General features: G+C 34.9%; 1 protein-coding gene across 12 annotated transcripts in view; it reads right to left on the bottom strand.

Moving 5' to 3' along the window:
* The window catches only part of EPB41L2 (erythrocyte membrane protein band 4.1 like 2), a 108099-nt gene that overhangs the window by 26458 nt on the left and 57214 nt on the right, over nt 1–24427 (bottom strand). For all 12 annotated transcript variants that reach the window (XM_068677429.1, XM_068677428.1, XM_068677433.1 and 9 more), the window contains 7 exons: nt 19147–19189; nt 11771–11846; nt 10029–10247; nt 9473–9560; nt 7641–7793; nt 5921–6018; nt 1929–2101 (listed from right to left, as the gene is read on the bottom strand). In XM_068677429.1, coding sequence (XP_068533530.1) covers nt 1929–2101; nt 5921–6018; nt 7641–7793; nt 9473–9560; nt 10029–10247; nt 11771–11846; nt 19147–19189 — 850 coding nt within the window. The remainder of the gene's footprint in view (nt 1–1928; nt 2102–5920; nt 6019–7640; nt 7794–9472; nt 9561–10028; nt 10248–11770; nt 11847–19146; nt 19190–24427) is intronic.

Here is a 24427-nt window from a genome sequence, read left to right as displayed (position 1 = left end):
CTGGGCACCTCTGAGAAGAGTCTGGTTTCATCTTTTCTGTACCTTCCCCTGTATGTCTACATGGATATTTCCCCACACCCTTTTCTTAAAGCTGAAGGACTATATGTCTCTCAGCCTCTCCACATATACCACGTTCCCCCAGCTCCATGATCAGCTTGGTAGCCCTTCACTGGGCTCACTGCAGTACATCAACGCCCATCCTGTACTGGGGAGCCCAATGGTGGACACAGAACTACACATTTGGTCTCACAATGTACTGAATAGAGGTAAGTAATTGTTACTTTTAATGGGCTGGCCACGCTCTTGCTAATACAGTTCAATAGACAGCTGGCCTTCTTTGCTATAAGCACACGCTGCTTTCTCGCATTCAGCTTGTCCACTGGGAGCCCCCAGATCTTTTTCTGCAAAGCTGCTTTCAAAGCAGTCACTCCTGCAGCATGTAGTGGTTTATGGTATAATTCCACCTCAGATGCAAAGCTCTGCATTTATATTTATTGAATTTCATTATGGTTTCTTTAAGCCCATTTCTCCAGCATGCTGAGGTCCCTCAAGCAGGGGTGCAGTGAGGGTATTAAGACTAACTCAGAGAGATGAAGTACTCAACTGCAGATACTTGGGAGGAACAGTGGTACTGGACATGCTGATGTTCAGAAAGAAGAGGCAGGGATTCAGTGTACACTTTCCAGGATTTCTCCAGTTTCAAATATACACTCGAGGAATGACCTACATCTGGACTACTGCTTGAAGGAAGAACAGGACTTGATTTTGCATGATAGTTTAAAAAAATATTACAGCACAAAAGATCCCCTGAAAGACTTGCTGAAGTAATCCCTGAGAGTTGGGCAATTGTTTCTAGCCAAATTAAACAAACTGAATCAGACAGTTTGTACTGATGTAGTGTCTTTTGGTTTCTACAAGGACTCATCAGAAGCTAGCAACTCATCACAAGCTAATAGAGCACACATTTTTCCCTCTTATTTTTGCTTAGGCCTCCAGATGGTAACAAACTGTAGGTTTCCCAAATAAGAGTCCTTTGCTCATTTGCCCCAGTATGGGAGAACGAAGATTTGGAGAAAAAAAAATATTCTGTCTAATACGTTTCTGGAGGAAATATGCAAAGTTAACAGCTTAATTGTAGCTAAACTCACATCATTGTTACAGTTCACTTTTATCCTAGTAAAGCTGTGTATGCCTGAATTTAAGTCAAACTCATTTTTATAAAGATTTTTTAATGTTGTATCTTTCAAAAGTAATTTAGAGTAAAGCATGTGCTTCTATGTCTCCTGCACATCCTACTAATAATATATTTGCCTTTGCAAAGTATGTCTGTTTTGTCTGTTTCCATTAAAGAAAATCAGAAGGTATTTCTGTTTAGTCAGAGACCAAATATCAGTAACCACACATTTTAGATATTCGTACAAGCTGAACAGAAAGCTTGTGGGCTGAACACAGAAGTAACTAAGGAGCACACCAGAATGGCAATACACTGAATAAAATTATACAAAACCAAAAGGAACTACTTGCTCTGCCTTTTCTACTTTGGCACAGAGAGACACACCCAGGCCAATCCAGGGTCCCAAAAATGCCACTGACCATACAATTCTAATCAACAGCATACAATGCACGCCTATCTAGTAAAACAGATTGGAGTATTGAAGCATATGTCCAATTTAGAATCCTCCATATTTTCACTGCAGTACCATACAATTTAGGCAGTACCTTAACTTACTGCTTAACCAAAAAGTTGATATAGTATGTTATTGATATAAGTAACAGAAGTAACTACTCTTCACTCAATCCATCAGAAACAGAAATTGACAAACTTGCCAATTGATATTTTAGGCATTCACAATGTCAACAATTTTAAATGTCACTCAGATCAGAGTGACAACACAATATACACTGGATAAATGTGTCATATTTCATACCTCCATCAAGACTTCTGGAAACACGTTTGCTTGAAGTGCGTTCAAAGTACGGAGCTGGTCTATCTATGAGGTTGCTAGCCTGTCGTGTCTGTGCTTGTGTACGTCCGCTGTAGCGAAACTTAGAACCCAAGGTTAGAAACTTTGCTTTTGGAGGCTGTTCTGGTGATAGAAGTCTAAAAAGCAAACATGGATAAAGTCAACTGTAAAGGCTTTATTTTATCTATGTAATGAGGTACTTTTAACAGTACTTATTATATTGCAGCTTTAGTTCACTAGGCATGATTTGTGCATTTCAAGTAGTGATTTTATCAAAATCTGAGAAGAACTTCTAAAACAAGGAGTATTATTTAGTATTTGCATTTAGAGTTGAAGTGCTGCTGATAATTACCATGTTTTCCACAGTATAACTAAGCAAAACCTTGATCTTCTCATACTATCTAGATTAAATGGTGTTTTTTTCTGAATAGCTGAGGCAAGTTCAGGTTTATGTGGCATACCTCTCAGATCTTTCTCCTTAGAACATTACTTGCAGGGGAAACCATACACAACGCGTATTCAGAGGTACCAATATGGCAGCTGCTACTCCTCACAGTTAGGGAGGGAATGGTGTCCCAAAGCTGCATAGCAGACTGAATGAAGGTGGGGGGGGGGGCGGGGAGGGGAAGGCTCAGATGGATATAGAACTGTCACTCAACGCTAAGAAGTTTAATAAGCTAGATTCAAACCCCACTGTATTTACTTTGCAGTTTATAGATTTGTGTAAATTGATGCTTGCTGTACATAAGGAGAGTGGGAAAAAAAGGAGTATCATGAAAAGAGTGAAAAAAAGATTCAGTTATGAGTAGTATTAATGCTGGATGTTTATCTTTATACCTTTGTTCTTAAGTGTTGGAGTCAACCTCAGAGAAATTCCTAGTAGCAGTTTGGCAGAATTGCTACAAGATATCCTGCAATTTTCTACCAGTTTTTGACACCACATGAATTTAAGGGATCAATTTAAGGGTATCCCCCAGTACCGTCCTTGTTGATGGATCAACAGTCATCACTGTAAGAACTCTTCCAAGCCTCAGTTTCTCTAGAAAGGTATTTGATGTTTCCCCTGAATCAACATAGTGCTGCAAATACACGCTTATCCAGCATGGGGTATCCGTGTCTTATTCTCTCTCTGAATATCAGCTTCTTTCAAGCAGGACCAACAACTACCATGCCTATTGTACTTATGATGACACATGTGCCAGAAAGACATAGGATGCTGACTTTGTTCTATTCTTTTGAACCATTTGCACATGGAGTATCTGTGACAGTAGAATCAGATCCAGAATATATTTAGGCAGTTTCCAATAGTGGGTTCTGAAAACTGACAGTCATTTTAAAGATATTTCAGCAAAACTGGGGGGTTTGCAGATACTTTGCAAAAAAGAATGGTAAGAGGTAGAAGGCTACCATTTTCTCTAAGAGAGAAAGGAAGTTTATATCTTTGCCAGGGTGCTAGCCAGAGGGATCTGATCACACATGCCTACAATGCAAACGCATGCACCTGAATCCTAATGGGTTCCAATATATTTTAAAAGAAAACAATTCTCAGGACAGACTAGTCTACCCCTCTGCACTAAGGCCATATATAACAAAGTCACAAGGATCTGGAGTTTCACTTTTCTTGCACCTATAAAACAGCCTTATGCAATCTTTGTCACAAATATATTTCTCCACATTATTTCCAAAAGAGAATATATTCGGCATTATGAGGAAAAAGGCTAAGAGTGTTTTTCCAAGGTTCCTTCTGTTCTTTATTTCCCAGTCTTGGCAAAGCTACAGCATTGACTGCCATTTTTGTTTTCCACCCTGCTGAGAAAAACTTTTAATCTTTGAATGTGGAAAACACGAGATAAATAGTTACTTCCTGATTAAGGGCATTTGATTTATTTATTTATTTAGGTATTACAAGTTTAATTACATAAAAGTAACTAAAGACTATGTTTGCGTCATTTTAAGACATACTGGGGACACTAAAACTATCTTGAAAAGTTCAAATAAAACATCATAAAGTAGAATTATAAACATGTTTTGGATAAGGTCTAAAGTTGCAAACTAAGCTTATCTCAAAAGATTAATGTAACTGTAATATAAATGTGTATGTACATACATTTATAATGTATTATAAATGTAATAAAACATTACTGGAATTCTGTAAGGCTGAGCTGATACAAACAAATCCAGTGCCTTTTAGTCGTCATTTTCAATATAGTTCATTTCAAATTTCTATAAATAACTTCACATGCTCAATGAATTTCCCATAATTTACAAAGAAGGTGGATCTTAATGCATTTATTATTTGAAAAAACTGAAATTCTGGAAAAACGAATAATACAAGGAATCTTAAAATGTTATATAGGGCATGCCAGGAGGTCTGGAAACCAAAAACGTAAATCTAGATTTAATACAATTTACTGTGGTATACACAAGCAATACACATGAAATGAAAAAAAAAAAACTGTAGCTTGCACTGTAGCAATTGCTTCTGCTGTTTATCTTTGGAGACAAACAGAGCTGGATTTATTTTACTGTTTTTAAATCAGGATGAAAGGTTTTGAGGATTTTGTCTGATGACATCAGTGGAGTATATGGATTTTACAGAATGGTTGAAGTATATGTTACATAATTCTTGTCATCGTGTCATGCCTGATTAGGAAAAGCCACTTCCAATTGGAATGAAATCCAATTATTTTTATTATGTCAGAATTTCTATAGTAAGATTATCTGATACATATTAATACTCCTAAGAACTTTTATATTTGAAAATGGTATTTCTCAGTTTAGTATTTTTGACTTCCATAAGATTTTATTCTCCATTTAGGTCCATTTTATTACTGTAAAAATAGGAAATATAGTTCATGCAGGCCACTGCATGATTCATTTGAAGAGCATTAACATTCTTTCCATTGCAGAAAAGAACTGTTACCACAAATGACATACAGACAGCAACAGCCAAAGCAGACTTCAACTTTTGAAGAAATATAGAATGATGAGCTATTTAGGTTAATAAACTTAACTAAGAAGTCTAGTAAGGAGAAGTTCTCCTTCTACTGAAGGAGAAAGCTTAATCCTTTACATGCCCTTTTTACAATGAGAAACCTAGATTCGAGGACTATTCAATGCATGAGAGATTCAACCTAAATCTATTACTCCTGAGGCTGCATGAGAACATGCACTCCTTCATGGAGATTATGCTATTATAAAAAAAAAAAGATTTTTCAAATTACTTCTCAATGCTGGAAGTAGAAAGAAACAACTCTGCTGTTGAAGTAGTCATTGACAAATAGACCGTAGTTTCAATAATTGATTCAGAATTGTGCATTTGGCAGTTACTGAGAAAAAATGCAGAGAAAATTTTAAGCACTTCTATGAAACGACAATACTCTCAGACATATGGTCCAATTTTTTGGGTGGTCCTTAGGGGACTCAAAGAGTTCAACTCAATGATCCTTGTGGGTCCCTCCTAGCTTGGGATATTCTATAATTCTAAGTTAGGGTTTATTACATAAATAAATAGCATGCTTTTCTTTAAAGAATGGACTGTGAATTCAGTCCAGTTTATCAACAAGCAAAAATTCAGCTGTAAGCATTTAAACAGCAGAAGATACTGAAAAAAATGGAGTGAATGAAGATTAACTGTCAAACCCACAGCTTATTTTGTCTATTGGCTCTCTAGATTGTCATTTTGAAAAGTAGATCTCTCAGTAAATACTTTGTATGATTATTAGTTTAGTTTAATACTGGTAGCATGCTGAAAGTTTAAATGACACTTGTTTGTACTTTAGACCTTCAGAACTGGTAATTCTGTGTCAGTGACTCATAGGATGTCTTCTGTCTAAGAGGTGTTAATACAGGGAGTAAGTAGGGGAAAAGAGGGGATAAACCTTCTCAACTTTCCTCATATCCTTTCAAAGATATGAGCATACCTGGCAAAACTGGGGAAGCAGAGACTTATTTACCTGAAGAAAGTATGGTGCTCCACACAAACCTTCCATAACCTTTTAGCAGCCCGGTGGTTTGGCAGTTTGAACCCAATAGTGCTCTCAAACTGTTCCAGCTGGAAAGAATCCACAAATAAATTAACCCATTTCCTTAACATGGCTATTAACTGGAAGGCAGAGTTCAGATAATTCCATTACTGTAAGAAGCAGTAATTCTCCTGTCGTAAGAGTTTGTAAGACTTCAAAAATACCAGTTTCTAGCCTTTTAATATAATTATACTGGGTGGGCTAATCATGACAGGTAATAAACACATTATCACTTCCTATCTGTACTAATGACTTCTGAGAAATTCAAAAATACTTCAGCATTCCTTGCTAATTTTCTGATTAGCAGCCCAATACACTTTTTAACTGAATGAAAAAATTGTACTGCAGGTTGTGCTGCACATTTTTCTTGGATTCAATACCAGTCTGAAATCCATATTGCAGTGTCACTCTTACTGATCCATTTCATTAAATATCTTTTTTCTTTTTAGCAAAAATATATTTGTTTATACATACGTTTTCCAGTTTTACATGTTTTACATTTATACGTTTTACAAAAGTACAATGTAAGTATTGCATTACTGGCTATTAGACTTAAGCTAAACACAGTTCCTGTCATTTCACGTGAAGTCTATTTACACTAAAATACTGTAAAGATTTCAAACTGAAAGTGTTCCATACTTTACTAAATCCCTTTTCAACAAAACAGGGTCTGGGAATTGCTCTGTGAACTTTTAAGTGTGTGCAAACAAAATAAATGCTTTGAGAAATGATGAGTTAGCTTTATAAGATTGTGCAGAGGCTAATTTGTTTTTGGTCACTTAAGAGAACTGGGAACCAAAATTAAGACAGATTTAAAAATATATCTTTAAAACTTGCCTATTATTTATAAGCACTACAGCTGATTTTGTATCAGCATAAAGTAATCATACTGCTTTTATACAAGGCTGTGGGAAGGTGACTTGCCATTTAAAGTTTTAATGGATTACAATTTGAGATTAGCAGACAGTACATATCTTGCCTAGAATAATTCAGGAATAAATTCAAACCTTTTCCTCCATTTAGCTCTGTAATGTCATTAACATATTTTATTTATTCACACAGCAAAAGCTACCCTAAACATTTTAGGATATACTTTAAAGAGTTCATCATTTTGTTTTCTACAAAGATTTTCCAGTTAAAATGTGCTCAAAATGTAAACCTCCCTCCTTCGTTGACTCCCATAAACTTACAACGGTAAGTGAAAAAAGGTGAATTCAATATTTCTGCAGCAGCTAACAGGAAGTTAGAGCTCTCTACAGGACAACTCAGGTCTTTGCTTACATCCATAAAACTAGCGGCACTGACATTTAGTGAACAATTATATCCACAGAGGAAGAGAGGCTGACTCTCCCTAGGGGCTGCAATTTTGTAAAAACGTGGCCAGTGTAACTAGCTTTACCTGCACTAAATATAAGTTACAGGATTGCATCTATTACATTCCCCCTCCAAAAAAAAGTGCTGGACTCACATTCATTAATCATCAGAAGTGCTTAATACAAGCGGTAGAATCTGATGACAAAAATAAAACCCTCTGAAATTCTTCTCGAATCCAACATAAGCCTTCCAGAATGCCTAGTAAAAACTGACACTTTTTTCTGTTGCTGTATAGAAATAATCAGACAAAAAAAGGCAAGACAAAGGTATTACTTACTTCTGCTGGTCTGATTTTGATGTAGAAATTACTTCGCTTATAGGAAATCTTCAGAATTTTTGGCCAAGCAAAGCGGTTGATCCGGAGTCTATCTTTGTAAATGAGCAGTCCATTAGCACACACACCCAGCATGATATCCACACCTTCAGAATCCTATTGTGTATGAGACAATTTCATAAAAATCATTTTATTAACATTCCAAACAAGTAATTATCTCAGGCAAACGGGACTCATTTCACATTAAAATTTGAAAGACCGTGACATTGAGATTGTTAAAGAAGAAATGACCAAGTGTAACAATTTTATAACAAAGGATTTGGACTCCAGTAATTTGGCACTCCTCTATCTGTACTTACCACAGTCCTGGGAAATTTAGGTATTCTGTCAATAAGGACAAAGTCAACAACTATGAGAAGTACGGTGGGTGTACCGATGATTTGATTTCTAATACTGAAAGAAGTGAGAGTAAGAACAGATCTCTCCAACAAGAAAGTCAGAGCAAGTTGGTGACGGTGATCTTTTACATTCACCTACGATTCCAAAGAAGATGCAGGAAGCAATGGATAGCTAGCTGAAATATCAGCATAATCATTTCAATCAAAGTGCTGTCACGCAGGGTTTCTTAGCATTCTGTGCTACTGACAGCATTTGATGCCAGTTCAGCAAGCTACACAACCACTTACTGATAAGGCCTGGATATACTGTACTGCTGCAGAGTAATATGGCATATGTCCTCACAAAAAAACAAATCAACTGCATCAAATGCCAACACTGTCATTAAGTGTTGCTTCACCAGCATAACAATTAGCTGCAAGTGGACCCTGGCAAACAGCAGTTCGTTCAGATGCTTCACTATGGCAAAGGAAAGCTCAAACTCTTATGTATGCAAGTTCCTTGAAGTGCTTCAGACCAAGTGAACTGCCATACTGCACTTGTATTAGAAAATGAATAAATATTCCAGACATATTTAATGTACATGAATAAAAATGTAAGCATATTTTTCAAGTGTTTCTAAGAGAACACAAGATGTAGTCTGTGGAAAATTGCAAATGTAAGCGCATAAAATTTCTGTAGGAGTCCATCTCCAGTATTTTAAAGTCTTGGTTTTCTTCTTTATATATATGTATATATATATATATATATATATATGTATATATATAAAGAAGAATATGTATATATATAAAGAAGTTTTCTTCTTTATATATATGTATATATATATATATATATATGTATGTATATATATAAAGAAGAAAAATATATATATAAAGAAGAAAATCAGTCATATATATGACTGATATGCTTACAACACATTACTTTTCCTCATTTGAGACTCTGGATTTGTGGGAGGGACTGAAAGGGGAGCGAAGGTTAGTTGGCTTGTTGGATTTTTACATTAAAAATCCTAATAGAAATGCAGTTTTGATTTGACTCATCCAAAGGGATGAAAAAGAAAAGCCTCTGAAAAGCAACTCCCCCTCAAGACCTCTTCCCACCCATACTTGTCATTTCTAAGTCTTGGGGAATTTCAGAAATAATTACATATTCTTTTAGGCTTCACTTTATAGCCCCAACTCTCTTTGATCCAAAAACCAGATGCTTAAGATCTTCTTAGAATATTCTAGAATATTCTATCTAGGATGCACACATGTCTACACATTAAATAAAACTCAACTTAAAATAGATTTTAAGAATGTCAAAGCTGTTAACAGAGTAGTTATCATGAGATAAAAGGCTCATATGAAAGCACTGAGGATCCAAACACTTTCAAATCAAGAATACACTACTCTCTTTAATACCAAGCACTATTTGAAAACCAAATCAAACCCCGATACCTTGGCATGATGTAAATCCACTCCATACATGGAAAGTCTCTTAGCATTTTCTAGGAACTGGGAATCTGCCTGTGCTGGAGTCAAGCCCCTAAAGCCAAAAAACAAACCTTGAGTTTATTGTCCAAAGAACAAAGAATCAAAACAGAAGAATCCTGCAATTCAGACACACAGAAAAATGTCCGTTTGTAAGGTATCAATAGCATTTTCAACATAAAGTGAAACTGTTCTTTCAGAGCAGTTATATTCCCTTAATTTAGGTTTCCGTATTCACTCTTTCAAAATATTTTTAGGTCTACCTTGTCATGAACTGGACAACTAATTCATATGCTTGTATAAAATATTTTCTCCAGATGATCTCTTCTGATATCTTAGTGAAGCTATTATTTTCAAATTGACATTTTGAAACACATGGGATTAAGAAGCTCCTGTTATGTAGCAAAAGACTTACAGAGCAACAATAGGCTTCAGATTAGCAGTTTATAAACTCTTAAGAGCTTAAGAGAAATGGTAACATATGACAGCACGATTTAATTTCATCACGCTGTATCTGACAGACCTGTGTGTTTTGTGTAGCTCAGCTACTTTCTCCTCCATTTCTTGAGTTTGATTGGGTGCAAATTGGAATTCACTGATGTAATCACCGTGGTGCTCCTCTGGGTCATGATCACCCATTTCAGCCTGCAGGATATATGAACCAAGGAGGGCGTGAGTCACAAATGAACATGGCAGTCGACCAGAAGCAATATCCTGGCGAAGCTGTAGGCACAAGAAATATCTGCAAGACAAAGAAAAGGAGGGGGAATGGGGTGAAAAATGTGAACAGGTGAAGAGTTACCAATTAAAATATATATAAGATAAAGCACAATTTCTCTGATACATGTGATCACAAGCATTTTTTAAAGTAATCCAATACAGTAATAATTTGTTACACCTTATTTTGAAGGTCATTGCTACATAGTAAATTGATTTCACTTCAGTTTTTTTTTATGAAAAGTAATGCTGTCTTTTAAAAATGGAAGAGCAAGAAAAATTCTGATTACCGATATATGAATGAATAAAAAAATATTTAGTTTGTAACAAAAGTAGACTTAAAAGCTCCTTCATTTTGTATTTTAGACTGCAAGTGTCTAAGGTTTACAATTAAAAACCATGCATTTCCTTTGGAATTTCCCTTTGGCTTCAAAATTCCAACTTTTATATATACCTTACAGTCACTAGCTCATCATTAGTGTAACAGAAGAAATCTGTATCATTACTGAAACCATAACTGCCTTCCTTAAACCAAGTATATATTAGAATTTATAATTTCTAGTACTGCACATAGTCTTCTACCAAATATAACAAGTTAACAATCAGGAGACATCATGCCCTAGCACAGATATTTAATTAAAAAAAAAGTTTTACAAGTAAAGTTCAAATTTTAAGAAATTTCACTTTAAGCTATAATCATAAAAACACTTTACCAGTTGAACATGCAATTCAAATGCCAATTGACACTGAAAACTTTCAAACTCAACAGACACAGTTGAAATGCACTGCATACTAAGTGTCTTAGCTTATTTGTAGTAATATATCAACTACAAACTCACATAGCTATCTTATTTTGTGTAGAGAACTGATTAAATGCAGCATGTAATGACATATCCCACCTCACCAGTGGGATAAAAACATTAAAACAAAGTGCTTAGGTTTGCCATAACTCCTGACAAAGTGAACCAATTGCCTACACTGCTTATGTTAGTCTTGCAATGCTGTATTTTAGGTGCTTAGAAAGTATTTAGTTCTTACATCTCATTAGATTTTATTCCATTGCCATCTAAGCAATGTAATTATTGACTTGTTTTATGGTTTTACTAATACCAGAAAAGCTACATTTTCAACAATCTTAGGTAACTGAATTACCTTACGTCCCTTAAGCTTTGCTCTCCAAAACAACACCCCCATACCGTCATGTACTCTATAATAAATCGGCAGCCCAAGAATAAACCACTGTCTACCTCCATACATGATCTCATCTTCCCCTCCTGCATTCCCCTCAAATTATATCTCAGCTTATCATTAAATTCTTCTTTCTGAAGAAACAAATGTTCTTGTTCTTTTTAAGAAATACGCTGCTAGGTACTCCTGCTTCCTCAAGATGCCTTCCATGCCAAAGGACAAGTTTGTGCCCACACTCCAAAAAGTAGTTGATATGAGCATTGTACAGTAATAGAACCTGTTCTGCATCCAGAAACTTATGAAGCCTATTTTGATTAAATAGCAATAATTTTTAAGTTTAATATTATGAACTGTACGTACCTAGTGATGTCTTCAGTCAGTTGTGAAGGATCAGGAGGATAAAATTTCACATTAAAGGTGAACAGCCAAGGTAAACCTAAATAAGGAAAACATCTGATTGGTAATCTGAAAACTGTTGAAGCAAGCAAGCAAAGAACTTTACTGAAAAAAAAAAAAAAAAAGGCAGTTGTATAAATTTTTAGATCACTGAAGCCTTGAAAATATTTGAAAGTTCTTTCTCCTCTTTTTAGAGTATATCAGTAAGAACCATATATTATTTTCCATTATCAGGTATACACAGAGTGAACAGAGTGAAAGAAAAATGTAACATGTTAAAAACTAATTTTTAAAATGTTAACAGTAAGCTATGTAAACATCAGAAGTTTTAATTTGAAAACTACCATAACATATAACCAGATATTATGTGTTCAAATATAAATAGCTGTTCGCACTAAATCTGCATTTATTTCCAACTCTTTCAATGCTAGTGATCTCCCTGTTTAAACTGATTGTAGTTTGAAAGACTGTACAATAACTATGAACTTGAGATGTCAATATGAAGACTGTATTGCATACAAAGACAATAAGTAAACTATTCATATTCATACTGAATGCACGGAAGACAAAAATATTAGCCATTTCTCCTTTAAAATAATTTTTCTTAAACAATAATACCTTTAGCTATAATAGCAATTATATTTTTTTAAATTCACATATGAAAATTGTGATTGCCTATCTTAAATACAAAAGCACTTAAACTAGTTTGACAAAGCATAAAATTCTGCTTTTAATCATAGCTCTAGTTCTAAAACAGCTTTCAAATCTTGAACATTTAAGTCACTTAAATAATGAAAATTCATTCTAAGCATGTTGCTCTGTTATACTACTATGTGCAAGAGAAGTATGTTAATTGGAAAGTAATAACAATTTAACATAAATAGAAGTTTCCAAATTCAAACATTTTATTTAGTGTAATGCAGACACACAAAACAAAATCCTAAAATAGAAATCCAGAAAAAGAACTGAATTGTTTGTTTTTTATGCTGCTTCAAAGCAGTTGGGCTTTATCATATCTTGCCAGACATAAGGACGGTAAAGCTACAATGTAGATTTGCCAAAAATAATAATGGCAGATAATAAATAGAAGTTATTATCAGTAAAATTAACTAGTATGTTTGTCTCCCTCTCACCCTTTTCTCTTAAGGCAACTAATACTTCTGGTGAAAGACTTAAAAATAACTGTTGGTAAAAAAAGAGGTAATTATTCTATAAGCCTTGTTAACAATTACTTTTGAACCTTAGATAATATTTTAAAAATCTGCCATACTCAGATAAATCATGCTTCAGAAAAATTGTCTATTTAAAAAAATAAACGACCAAAATGCCATTTCCAACATTATGCTGCAGGTGCTGATATTTTTGCTTAAGGTTGTTTTCCTAAAAGTAAAGGAATAATAAATTCACAGCCGTTAGAAGTGAAAAGATGCTTTGTGTCAAAATATGTATTTCAACATTTAAAAAATTACTTTTCAGACGCGACTATTCACTGTAGCATTTTAACTTCTGCGTAAGTAAGTCTGCTTAACTGTGAACCTCATCCTCCCTGGCATCTAAGTCACTATTTCCTTTTGTGAGTGCAGGGATTTAATACATCTACATGTTCCCAGTTATCAATTATTTGCTAGGACAATGAAAGCTTGGCTTACAAAATAAGGCACATCTCCTTGAATGAGAAAGCCTAATTTATCTGATGTACACATAGTACTGATTTAGCTAAGATATGCCCATTATCTATTGCTGTCTAATGCAAGACAGAATGAAGAGAAATTAAATTTCTAACAATGATTTATACATATACTATGAATAAACACAATTAAATCTGGAATAAATGATGAAAGTGGACTGATCTGTTTTCAAGGATATTAGCATCATTTAATGCTAATATTAAGTAAACCAAACTGATGACAAGATGCAATTGGGCCAAAAATACCTATGCAAACAGTGTTTAGGGAGAGTTATGTTAAGAGGGGCTGTGGAGGAGGTTGGAGCAGTAAAGATGAAAGGAATGTGTGTCCTTTCTCACAGGTAGCAACCAGACAATGTTTTCCTGGCATGGAGCAAAGTTTCCTGATGTGAAGCAATTTTTCCTGGTCTAAGACTACAGTTCAACTAATCAGATGAATTTGGCCTTAACCTATTTCTTTTTTTGTCAGCTTTTTTACTGTTAGCTTTCAGAAAGCTCTGTAACAAGGAGACCTAGACACTGCTGGAAAAGAAAAAAAAAGAGAAAAAATCTTCTAGAAGCTATTAAGAGCACAAATCCTCTGAATCTACAGGCTACATAAAAAAATCTTATGCTCATACTAATTCCTATAACTAATCCATAGAAAAAGTGTTGTAGTTGACTTGCTACTAAGTAATTTCTGAACAGCTGATGACCTGATATTTTACCTGATTACTGAAAACACATTTATCCTGGGAACACAGACCAGTAAGCGTACTATACAGGCTATATTTATACTTTAATACAGCATACTGTTTGTAGCCACATAACTGAGGCACACAAACAACTGTCTTCACACAACAACACGTGCTATTACTGGCACTTTGAATTGACAGCAAAAACAAAAAAATCTGATATTAAAGTGATATTTAGCATTCTGTTCCTGATAAGGCTCTCTGTCTTAATGTTTAATAGTATGTGCTACAGAAATGTCAAATTCTTTTCTAGACAGTTTGTTACCTCAAAAATGCTTCTGTGGCAGCTTTAGGCACATTCTTTGAGGAAAAGAATGCAATAACTAACCAGCTAACAACATACAATTAACATGATTCATCCCATTCACACTGGAAATCAGTGAGTTTTTAGTCTAGTGAAGGCATTTACAGCTTTTACTCGTGATTCCTGTCTCTCAGCTAACATTTTTAGGTTACTGTGTGAGCAGTTCATCTGTCCTAGTCACAGGCAGATGTCCAATGCCCCATAAAGATAAGAAAATTATTTCTATAACATAGCTTAAATTACCTTGCAGGGAATCAAAGCAATATAGCAGCTGTACAACTAGCCCACATTTTCGAAGTTGCATCAACAAAACCAGAGTGCAGCCAAACCTTTTTGGACCAACAAAATGCAGCTGACAAACTCAGACATCTCTAAACTGCAAAACAATTTTTATGGCTAGTAGACATGTAGGAACACTTCCACAGGACAACACTTCCCTGAGCACAGTGCTTATTGGTCTTCTCTACTAGATTCTAGTGTGATAAGTTTCAAAGTTAGCTACAAGTTTTACACATAATAAAATAAACTAAATAACTATATATATATCTACTTCTTTAAAGTGACCTTGCATACACATATCTATACACTTTTTTAACCTGAGCTTGCCATGTTTTATTGGCAATAAAATCAGAGCTGTATATTTAAAATGCAATCCTTTTCCTTAATGAATTTTAACTTCCCTTCACAGTAAGTACAAAGTGTAAAATGTGGTAGTACACAGTGTTGCAAAATTCTAAATTCGTGTCATACTGTTCTCACAGAATTTTATTTATTAATTTATCACTGTTTGGTCTACTGTAAAAATACACACATTTAATCATATCATTATCTTTTCTTATCCTCTTTCCCGAGCAGTTCAGACGTTTACCTTTTACTGCAGAATATGCTACAGAACCAAGAATGTCAAAATTCTGTTTCAACTTCATGGCATTCCCAGAACTACTTTAATTGTTGGCTACACATCTCAATGACAAGGTCAGTAACACATTTGTCTATTTGAAAGTTCCCCAGTGTGAATGACTGGATACCCATAAACAATAAAGATGTTGAGAACAATCTTCAACATGAATAAAGAGCAAAATTTAAAGCCCAAGATTTGCCACCAGCTACCTTAAATATTGTAGCTGTATTATTGTATCTGTTCTAATCTACTTCCAGAATATTACAGGGAATTTCCCTCACTCCCCTCAGCAGTTAAATTGAAACAAGGGAAAAGCAAGCCAAGTTTGTCTTCAAGCTAATCATTCCTTTCTAAAAGGAAAACAACTTTTGTATCACAATGGCTTATCTCTTTTGATGCTAGTAGACACGGTTTCATTCAACCCTTGACTGCTGAAATTTATGCATCTATAATGAAGGAAAATAGGCATTTACAAAAACTGGTTTGGTTCACCTCTTAGGTTCCTATTTCAGAATGCAATGCCTCACCTCCTGAAATTGCCCATACCTTCAGAAGACAAGTGTTGTTAGTGTTGTTACCTTAGGTGAAATTAGATCACATTCTGGGTACAGCAATAAGTTCCTAAAAATCTTTCTGGCTAAGTAAGTACTCTCATGACAAAAGCCAGATGGTTTACATATTCACATCTCTAATCTTTGCCCACAACATAACTGTGAACATTTAAACTGAAGACAAGAGATTGATCTTCAATTGCAATTAATACTACAGTAAAACCAGCTTTATGTGGCTTATTCAATTCTGTTACACTGAGAACAAGTTCAGAAAAACTCAAAACTGAATTGAATGTGCTATACGCAAACTGCATGTACCACATCTTGCATAGATAAAAACCTCATATTAAGTTTCATACAAAGGTAAAACACCATACCCTCCACGAAATCTGGGATTTGGCTTTTCCAAAGTCAGTGGCTACTGTTTGTCCCTTCGCTATATGCAAGGGCTGAAGCTCTAAGTTTTGTGCAAGTCTGAATCCACTTTGGATGTATCAGTTTCCAAGCTAGTGACAGAAATGTCATACCTGTCCGTAATTGAATTAATTAGAGGTTTTATCATATGCCAGTGGATATCCAATTACATGAGTTTAAAAAAGGTCATGAATTAATTTGCCTGAAGAGATCAGGCTGAGTGAAGTCAAACAAGTTTTTTGCCACCTTCATAGCCTTGAGAAAGGAGACAGTAATTTGTGGACCAAGTTCATTAGCTACAGCAACATTGGTACATGGGTAATTGCTGAGGTCCAATATAATTGCCCAGCCAAAGGACAGTGTGAATAAATGACAGATCACAAAGCCTGGGGACCCTGAATCTCAGCAACAGACAGCCTGATGCAGACCGTGACTTGCTGGGGACTACAGGATTCTATTTTCATCTTCCCCAGGGTGGTACACAAGTGCCCCATATGTGGAGTATTGGTATTGCTCACATGTAAGAGAGACAGATAATTATAAATATTAGGTTGAAAACTGACATGCTGAACTCCACTTCCAAATTCAACACCTTTGAGTGTTCAGATCGATGTATTTGTCCAGATATGCTCATCTAGCATGTTAGTGCTTCAGTTTATGCTATACATGAGAAAAGGAAATGAGTTTCCTCATTCTGAATGGGCTAGTAGGTTTTACAGATATCTTAAATATATTTTAACTGAATATTTTTTTGTACATAAGATATCTATTCTTGACTAGAACTAAGCCTGAAACAAAGAAAAACCTCATTACTCAATACCCACATAGCTGGGAGAGAAAATTTGCTTTCACAGTACATTCCAATAACTGGAAATTTTAATACAGTGATTACAAAGAACACAACTAACAGTGTGTTCATTACTTGTAAATCAGTGTAAGCAAGTTTCATCATAGAAACCTTCAAAATGGCATTCACTTGGTTGTTTACTTCATGCAGTATGCCTATGGACTCAGAAATGCTACAGACCAGAGAAAAAATTTCAATTGTGATGCTTAATTGAAGAAACTGGACTTGACCTCCAATATAGAAACAGGTCTTCATGTTGTATGAAAAATCAGATTCCCTTAAAATATTTTTGGAGTACATACTACACAGTTAAGAAAACTATGTAGTACATCCAAAAAAAATATCAGGACAATCCTTGCGTTTCAGATTCATGATACTTGTAAATGATGCTCTATAGCATGCAGATCACTACTGAAGACAGTAACATGGAAAGTACAAAGTCCTCAGTCTTTTGTCAAATATTAAAATCTTAAAATCAGCCATTAACCACATATTTTGATCAGTTAATATATATATATATATATTAACTGAAGACCTCACATTTCTATGGAATAAGTATTGCAACTTTTCCATTATTAAAAGGACGATTGCAGATTGCTTCTGCAATTGCATAAGCATGCAAGTACATTCACCATTTTAATTGGACTAGTTTGTTTATACAACAGCATATTAGATCAAAAGAGAGTCATCAATGAAGCTTCTGTAACTTTAACTTCTTCACTGGAAATGAAAAATATACCTTCCTCAATATAGTAAAGGATTTCACCAATTGGGAAAGGTCTAAAGGAAACAGAATTAACACCACTACCATTTTTGGAAAATGCAAACGTTGCCTTACAAAGAAGTTAGAAATAGTAAAGAAACCTCTTGTTAACCACTGTAGTTATCACAATGCTGTTCTTTATTGCAAGTACTCCCACTGGATCACATGCCCCAAAAGAGATCAAAGTCAGTTTAAGTAACATTCTTGTTGTGTTGGAAATGTAGACATGCAAGTCTTATCACCTCTTCATAAAATTTGCATTCTCCCCCCACTTACATTTCCTGTCAGCCGCTTAAAAATAATGTTTCTACCAAAAAAAAACAACAACAAAAACATTAAAAGGAAATCATATTGGCCCCAAGCACATAAAACAATGAGAAGAGTGTCAGTTAAAAGTTGTCTAGCCTTTCGTAGTGGCTACATATTTTGAGACATTTAAACTCAGACTATTTCCTGAATATATTCACCATTTGCTCCTGTCTACAACAAAATCTACATGCAAGTGAAGTACTTGACAGACTTATGGAAACAGAGTAGAATAAGTTATTCTGTGTATACTTAATCAGGGAAGCAGAAAGATATGAACGGCTTGACTGCGAACGACTCCCAGTCAAACGTTCCAGGGAGTAGTCTGAGGTTCCAAGCTCTCTATCTAATCCATTTCCATTGTGGAAATGGCACTGGAGTAATCAGGTTTAAAAAATACGCACCTTCTGTAAGACATACTGATTCTTATTTTGTAGTTTGAAAGCCTTACAGCAACAACCATGACCATTTCTGCAAGTTAACTTTTTCCATCTCATAACCCAAATATCAGCATCAAAATTTGAATAACATCTACTGTTTTGGGATGCAAAAGACGTTAACTGATTAGTCAAATGCAATACAGAAAAAATTGGGTCAGCAGCCACTACAGTCATTGACTTCTACAGCAGAAGTCTGAGTGATCCTTTCTCTCCTTATTGGACAGTGGACAGAAATAGAAGCTTTGCTTTTTGTTCTAAGGCTGAATGTCATCATCAGATACAAATTTTTTAATGGTGTAAGCAATTAAATCAACATCCAGACTACTGAGTTTAGGAAGAAAGTTTGGGTGAGCAGAAGAAGGGAACATCGCATCCAAATACATAAGTACTTACTTCGAATTTGTCTCTTAATTTCCTTTGAAGGATCTAACCAGTTCTGAAAAAAATAAACATTTAAAATAATTTCAGAGAGAAGATAAAGTAATTTCATACAATGCAGTCGAAGTCCATATTGTTTAGACTTCTGTTCTACTTTAAAATTTCTCAGAAATTTCTAAAATTGAACTTGTGATTTGCTAGCAAGTCTCCCCATCTATGCACATAAATGATACTGTGTAATGCCACTGCCTTCATGGCTTTTCTTATTGCTTTAGACTATTTATGCCCTGTAATTTTGTGAATTGGACAGTATTTACTAGTACATTACATCTGACAAATACAATTGTCTCTTTCCTTTTATTGGCATAAGCAGACTTCATGAGCAACTATGTCATCTCTACATGCCAGCACTTACACTCCCATATAAAGTCATCAAGATGAGATTTCTCTTAATCTCTAGAGATCTACTATTCCTGTTACTTGTCTTAAATTACATACATTTCAGCTCTGATAACATTCAAAGGGTTTTGGAAAAAAAATAATCAAATTTCATTTTTTTTTTTTTCAGAGCTTCCCCAAAGCAAATTTCTCTATTAACTTGTATGATGTTAATGCGGATACACAAGGTTCAAAACTATAAGCTTTGCTCTATTTTAGGCAATGCAAATAAAGAAAAAATTCCATATAGCTGGTTCACTATTAAACATTGTTCTGTCCTCAACACCAAGAATATTTTGCTCTATTTTGTACTACCTATTAAGTTAGCTTATAGCATTTCAATTACTATTGCATAAGTAACAAAGACTTTTTTGTAACTGATCATCTAAAAACGTAACTTTGAAAATTGAGAATGAGAAATCAGTAATGCATTCATCTGTAATTCAAACAAACCTGTTTACAAATTTTACCCATAGACATTACAAAGCAGATCAAGTAAGACTAGAAATATAAGCCTTTTAACTGCAGTTACTGAGCATTGATTTTTTTACAGCATTTGAACATTTATTTCCCATAAACAGACAGACACAAACATATGCAAGAACACACACATACACACATATGCACACACAGCCAGTCTGTCAGCCAAAATTAGTATGTTTCATTAGCACAAGTGTGCATAGTAATGAGGAGATAGAAACTAACTTGCAAGGTCAAGGTCAACATTTGCATTTCAACAGTCCCCTGCAGGTAATAGCAGGGACCTCTAGGTCTGCTGAAGGACCTCAGTGCCAGCACAAACGTTGCTAAGCATGCACCTGTCAGTTTTTCTTGCCCAACCTAGCCAAGTACCAGGTATTGAGTACACTGTGACTCACTGTTCAGTCTGTGATGACAAACTGTATAAACAAATAATTGTTTTCCACAACCATATAAATCAGTCTTTACTGCAGACTTTCCAACTCAAAATTAAGTTCATCTCAGGAACACAAATTCCAAATTTCTTGCTTTAAGAAACCTGCAACCTCTACATCTCATAACTGTTATAATGATTCCAGAGATACACAGTCTATAACATTGTTATAAAGGAAGAAAAAAATCCTCCCAAAGAATCTGGATAAAATTCATTTTGTTTAAAACAGAAAAAAATACTACCTGCTGGAAGACTCTTGACAAGGACAGGCCTCAGAAGACATGAGAAGTCTTCAAAAATTTTAGCAGAGACTTTCAGCTTCATTTCAGCTACAGTTATCATCCTGGTTTTTCAGTTTTGGTATTAACTCCATTCCCAAATGATACAAAGCCATATTCCTCTGATTACAAAGAGGACTAAAACTATCTTAAATTCTTAAATTTTAGACAAAAAGTAGTATAAAGTAACAAATAATTATATAGTGTGACAATTACAGCAGAAAACTAGGATGCATGAGTATGTTATTTTCAGTGCTTTATCTTTTAACTCTACTTTTACAAAGTAGAAGAAACATACAAAACAGAATATGTTGCAAAATGAGAATAATATTTTTAAAAAGGAATTCATTTCTTTAAATTAAACTGTTTTCAGTACAGCTCATTTTCTGATTTTCCAAACCTGCAGCAGGCTTATTGGAAGCAGATTTCATCACCAACTTTCATTACTGTTCCATCAAATAAAATCAGATGTTTGTATTCCATTTTATATGTGCAATTTTTTTTTTTTTTGGGGGGGGGGGGGAAGGGTTTGCATCTGTGCCTTTTGTTATAAGTAAAATAAACGCTATTGAAGAATCTACCCTGAAATAGACCTCAGCACAGAATAGGCAGGTCTGTCTTTCAACACAAAAGACAAAGTGTATGCACGCTACGTTGCTCCAGTAGGCAAAAATCTATTTGTTTAATTTATAAATGGTAAGGTTATAGATAAGACAAAGTAATGAATTGTCAAAGAACAACAAAATGTTCTCTACCAGCACAGAAGTATTTTGTACAAATCCAGAAAAGCAGCGTTTCCAGCTGGTGCCCAGAACATAAGAGCACAAGCTTTCTAACACTTTTGCAGACCAATTACAGCATGAATCGAGCATTCATGAACTTTTGAGGGTGTAATGCAATAAAATCACTAACTAAACTTTCAACTAATAAATATAACATTTGAAAAGCCACAAAAAAATCATTAATGCATAACTTTACTTAAATAGCTTTAAAATGTCTATGAAAGCTAACAAAAATTGGTCTGATATGAAAACATAACATCTCTCCCAGCTGCACAGAACACCCATAGAGAGAAGTTAATGGGACTCCTCCTCCAATGGTACCCCAACGGTGCATTAGGGAGCAGCTCTCATTCAAAAGAGTGCCTGGCATTGAATTTCCACACCCCACAGCTGCTGTCTAGCTCAACAGCTGGCTCCTAAATGAGTGGCTGTGATGACTGCGTAAGAATGAGAAAACATCATTCAGCATTGAGTACTGACTGGGATGGAGGTCAGAGATTTGTTCCATTTCAATCAAGTGGCAATAGTTATAACTGGAAAATATGTATCAGAAATAACTGGTACTGAGATGAAAAAAGAATTCAAACTTGATACAGTGAGGTGAACAAAAGAGAAGGCTAGCCCCTAAAACCAGTGAAAGCTCCACGTCTCTAGGCTTTCTGTAGCAGATACTGCTAAACACAACTGATCAGCATCCTCACACCCCCATTAAATCAATATGTGAGATGTTAAATGATTTTTTCTTAGAAAAGAATGAAAGCAAGTTGAGATACATGTGAAAGTGCTAAGACAGAAGCACAGGATCTATTAAAAAGACATACCACAAGTATTTAACATTCCACAAACAATATAAAAGGTCTTCATCCATGTATAAAAAGGTACATTTAATAACAGAAATACATGCATCTATCTTACTGATCCCATTCTGTGTAGTTATACAATTTCATATTTACAAGCATGAAGGAAATGGCAGTTGGGTGTTGGGGGGCACAACTCTCTCATGCTGAAGCCCAGGCTTTCAAAGTCTTGAAACCTGGGTATTCCTGTTCATCTGGCAATTACAACTTAGAGCTGCGGCAGAGTCCCACATCCACACCAGTTACACATCAGGAGATGGAATGGGTCACCTACTTTTTTGGGGGTGGGAGGATTATTTTTTGGGGGGGGGGGTGGCTTTAAATTATTATACAACCTTTTGTCTTCCTTAGTCTCTTGTACATCACCACAGATTCCCTTATCTCCAATATAGTGATCATAAAATGCTAATTGTTGAGGAAAGAAAGCAAAACCAGATGATCAGTAGTTTTAGAAGTGTCAATTAAAGCACTAATAAAGAATACAATAGTCATCTTGCACATGTACCTAAGTTTGTAAAATACAGGCCAATTGCACAAGACAAGAACTGCTCTAATAGCTTTGGTAATCAAATTAAAATGAAGGTCTTACAAATGAAGAGCAATAGGTAAAACAGACAATCGCTGCTGAACAAGCATCAAATGCTGATTCAAAGATCATAAAACAAACTCAAATTGGGATATTTAGGTAAAATACCTCCTTTTGCCAGTCCAAAACCAAGTTTTCTTTTCTCTTCGCTCTCAGACTTTGAAAGATGTCTGAGTGAGTAATCCGGGGAATTAAGTAGTTCAACTCTGCTCAATATCTGTTTGCAAACCAAGTGCCTAAAGACTACCTAGAGTTCTTTCACCAACTGAAGATCTTTTTAAGAAATCCATTGGTTGACAACAGTTTCTACGGAAGCCAGAACAAGCTTAAATATTTTAGATTCACTGAAAGCTTAGCTAATTTAGACAAATAACTTCACATCATTCTCTATATACATCAGTAGCAGATCCCACATCTGCTATTATGTATTTCCTCTCCTGTGAGGAGACTGTTCTATGTTGTTTTACTGTGTGTACACTCATGTATTGCCAAGAACACTAAGTAGCACAAATAAAGGGACTGAAAATGACAACAACAAAAAATAAATTAGATTATGATATTACTCTGAGGATCAACTTGGATGCTTTTCATTGTTACACTGAACAAGGTGCAATTTCTATAAATGCTTTATAAATCATGATCAAAAATACAATATCCAAGTAGTAAAAATACATCAAGACCATTTTATGCATGGAAATCTTTAACTGAGAGGAATCAAGTATTCTGCTCTTTGCTTCACAAAAGGTCTCCAGCACAGCAAGGAAGTCCAGAAAACAACTCTATTTGAATAGAAGTTGTCAAAGTCAAATTTATTCAGATCACTAAATTAGACTTCATTTCAAGTGCAGAAGTGGAATGAGAAAACATGAAAAAAGCAAGAAAGTCTTCACTAATTATAATGCGTATATACGAGTATATAGTATATATACTCATGTAATGATGCTTCCTGACACAAAAACAGATTGAGATCAAAATCATAAGAATTCCATTTTTTCATTTCAATTTGCAATTATTAGTTTGTTCTTTATGATGGAAAAGATGCCTGCAGGTTTATCTTTAGTTAGTGGACACAGTGACAACTAGTCCATAACTAGACACAAACATTCAGATGCTGGGAGAAGCTAATTGGCTCTTAGTAATTAGTAGAATGAATACCAACAGCTGATTTAAATTTTTTCCTCCACTCAATCTAGATGTGCTCACCATGTACAAAGAAGTGTAAAAGATTACAAAATATGCTACCAAAAGGTACTGAAGAGATCTTACTTGAATGTAGTCATACCAAAACCTCTTCATTACTAAAGCTAGCATCCAATGCTGGTAAGAGGCTAGCCCCAGTCTCACCTTTTCAAATGACCTTTTTTTAAACTTAATTTTAAGAGGAAAAGAAACAATTAAGGCCTAATAATTACAAACAGAGACAACATGTCCTTCATGCTCCT

The sequence above is a fragment of the Anas acuta genome, chromosome 3 (assembly GCF_963932015.1).
Source record: "Anas acuta chromosome 3, bAnaAcu1.1, whole genome shotgun sequence".
NCBI classification, from domain to species: domain Eukaryota; kingdom Metazoa; phylum Chordata; class Aves; order Anseriformes; family Anatidae; genus Anas; species Anas acuta.
The sequence above is the reverse complement of the archived record's forward strand: the minus strand, read 5'-3'. Positions and strand labels throughout refer to the sequence as shown.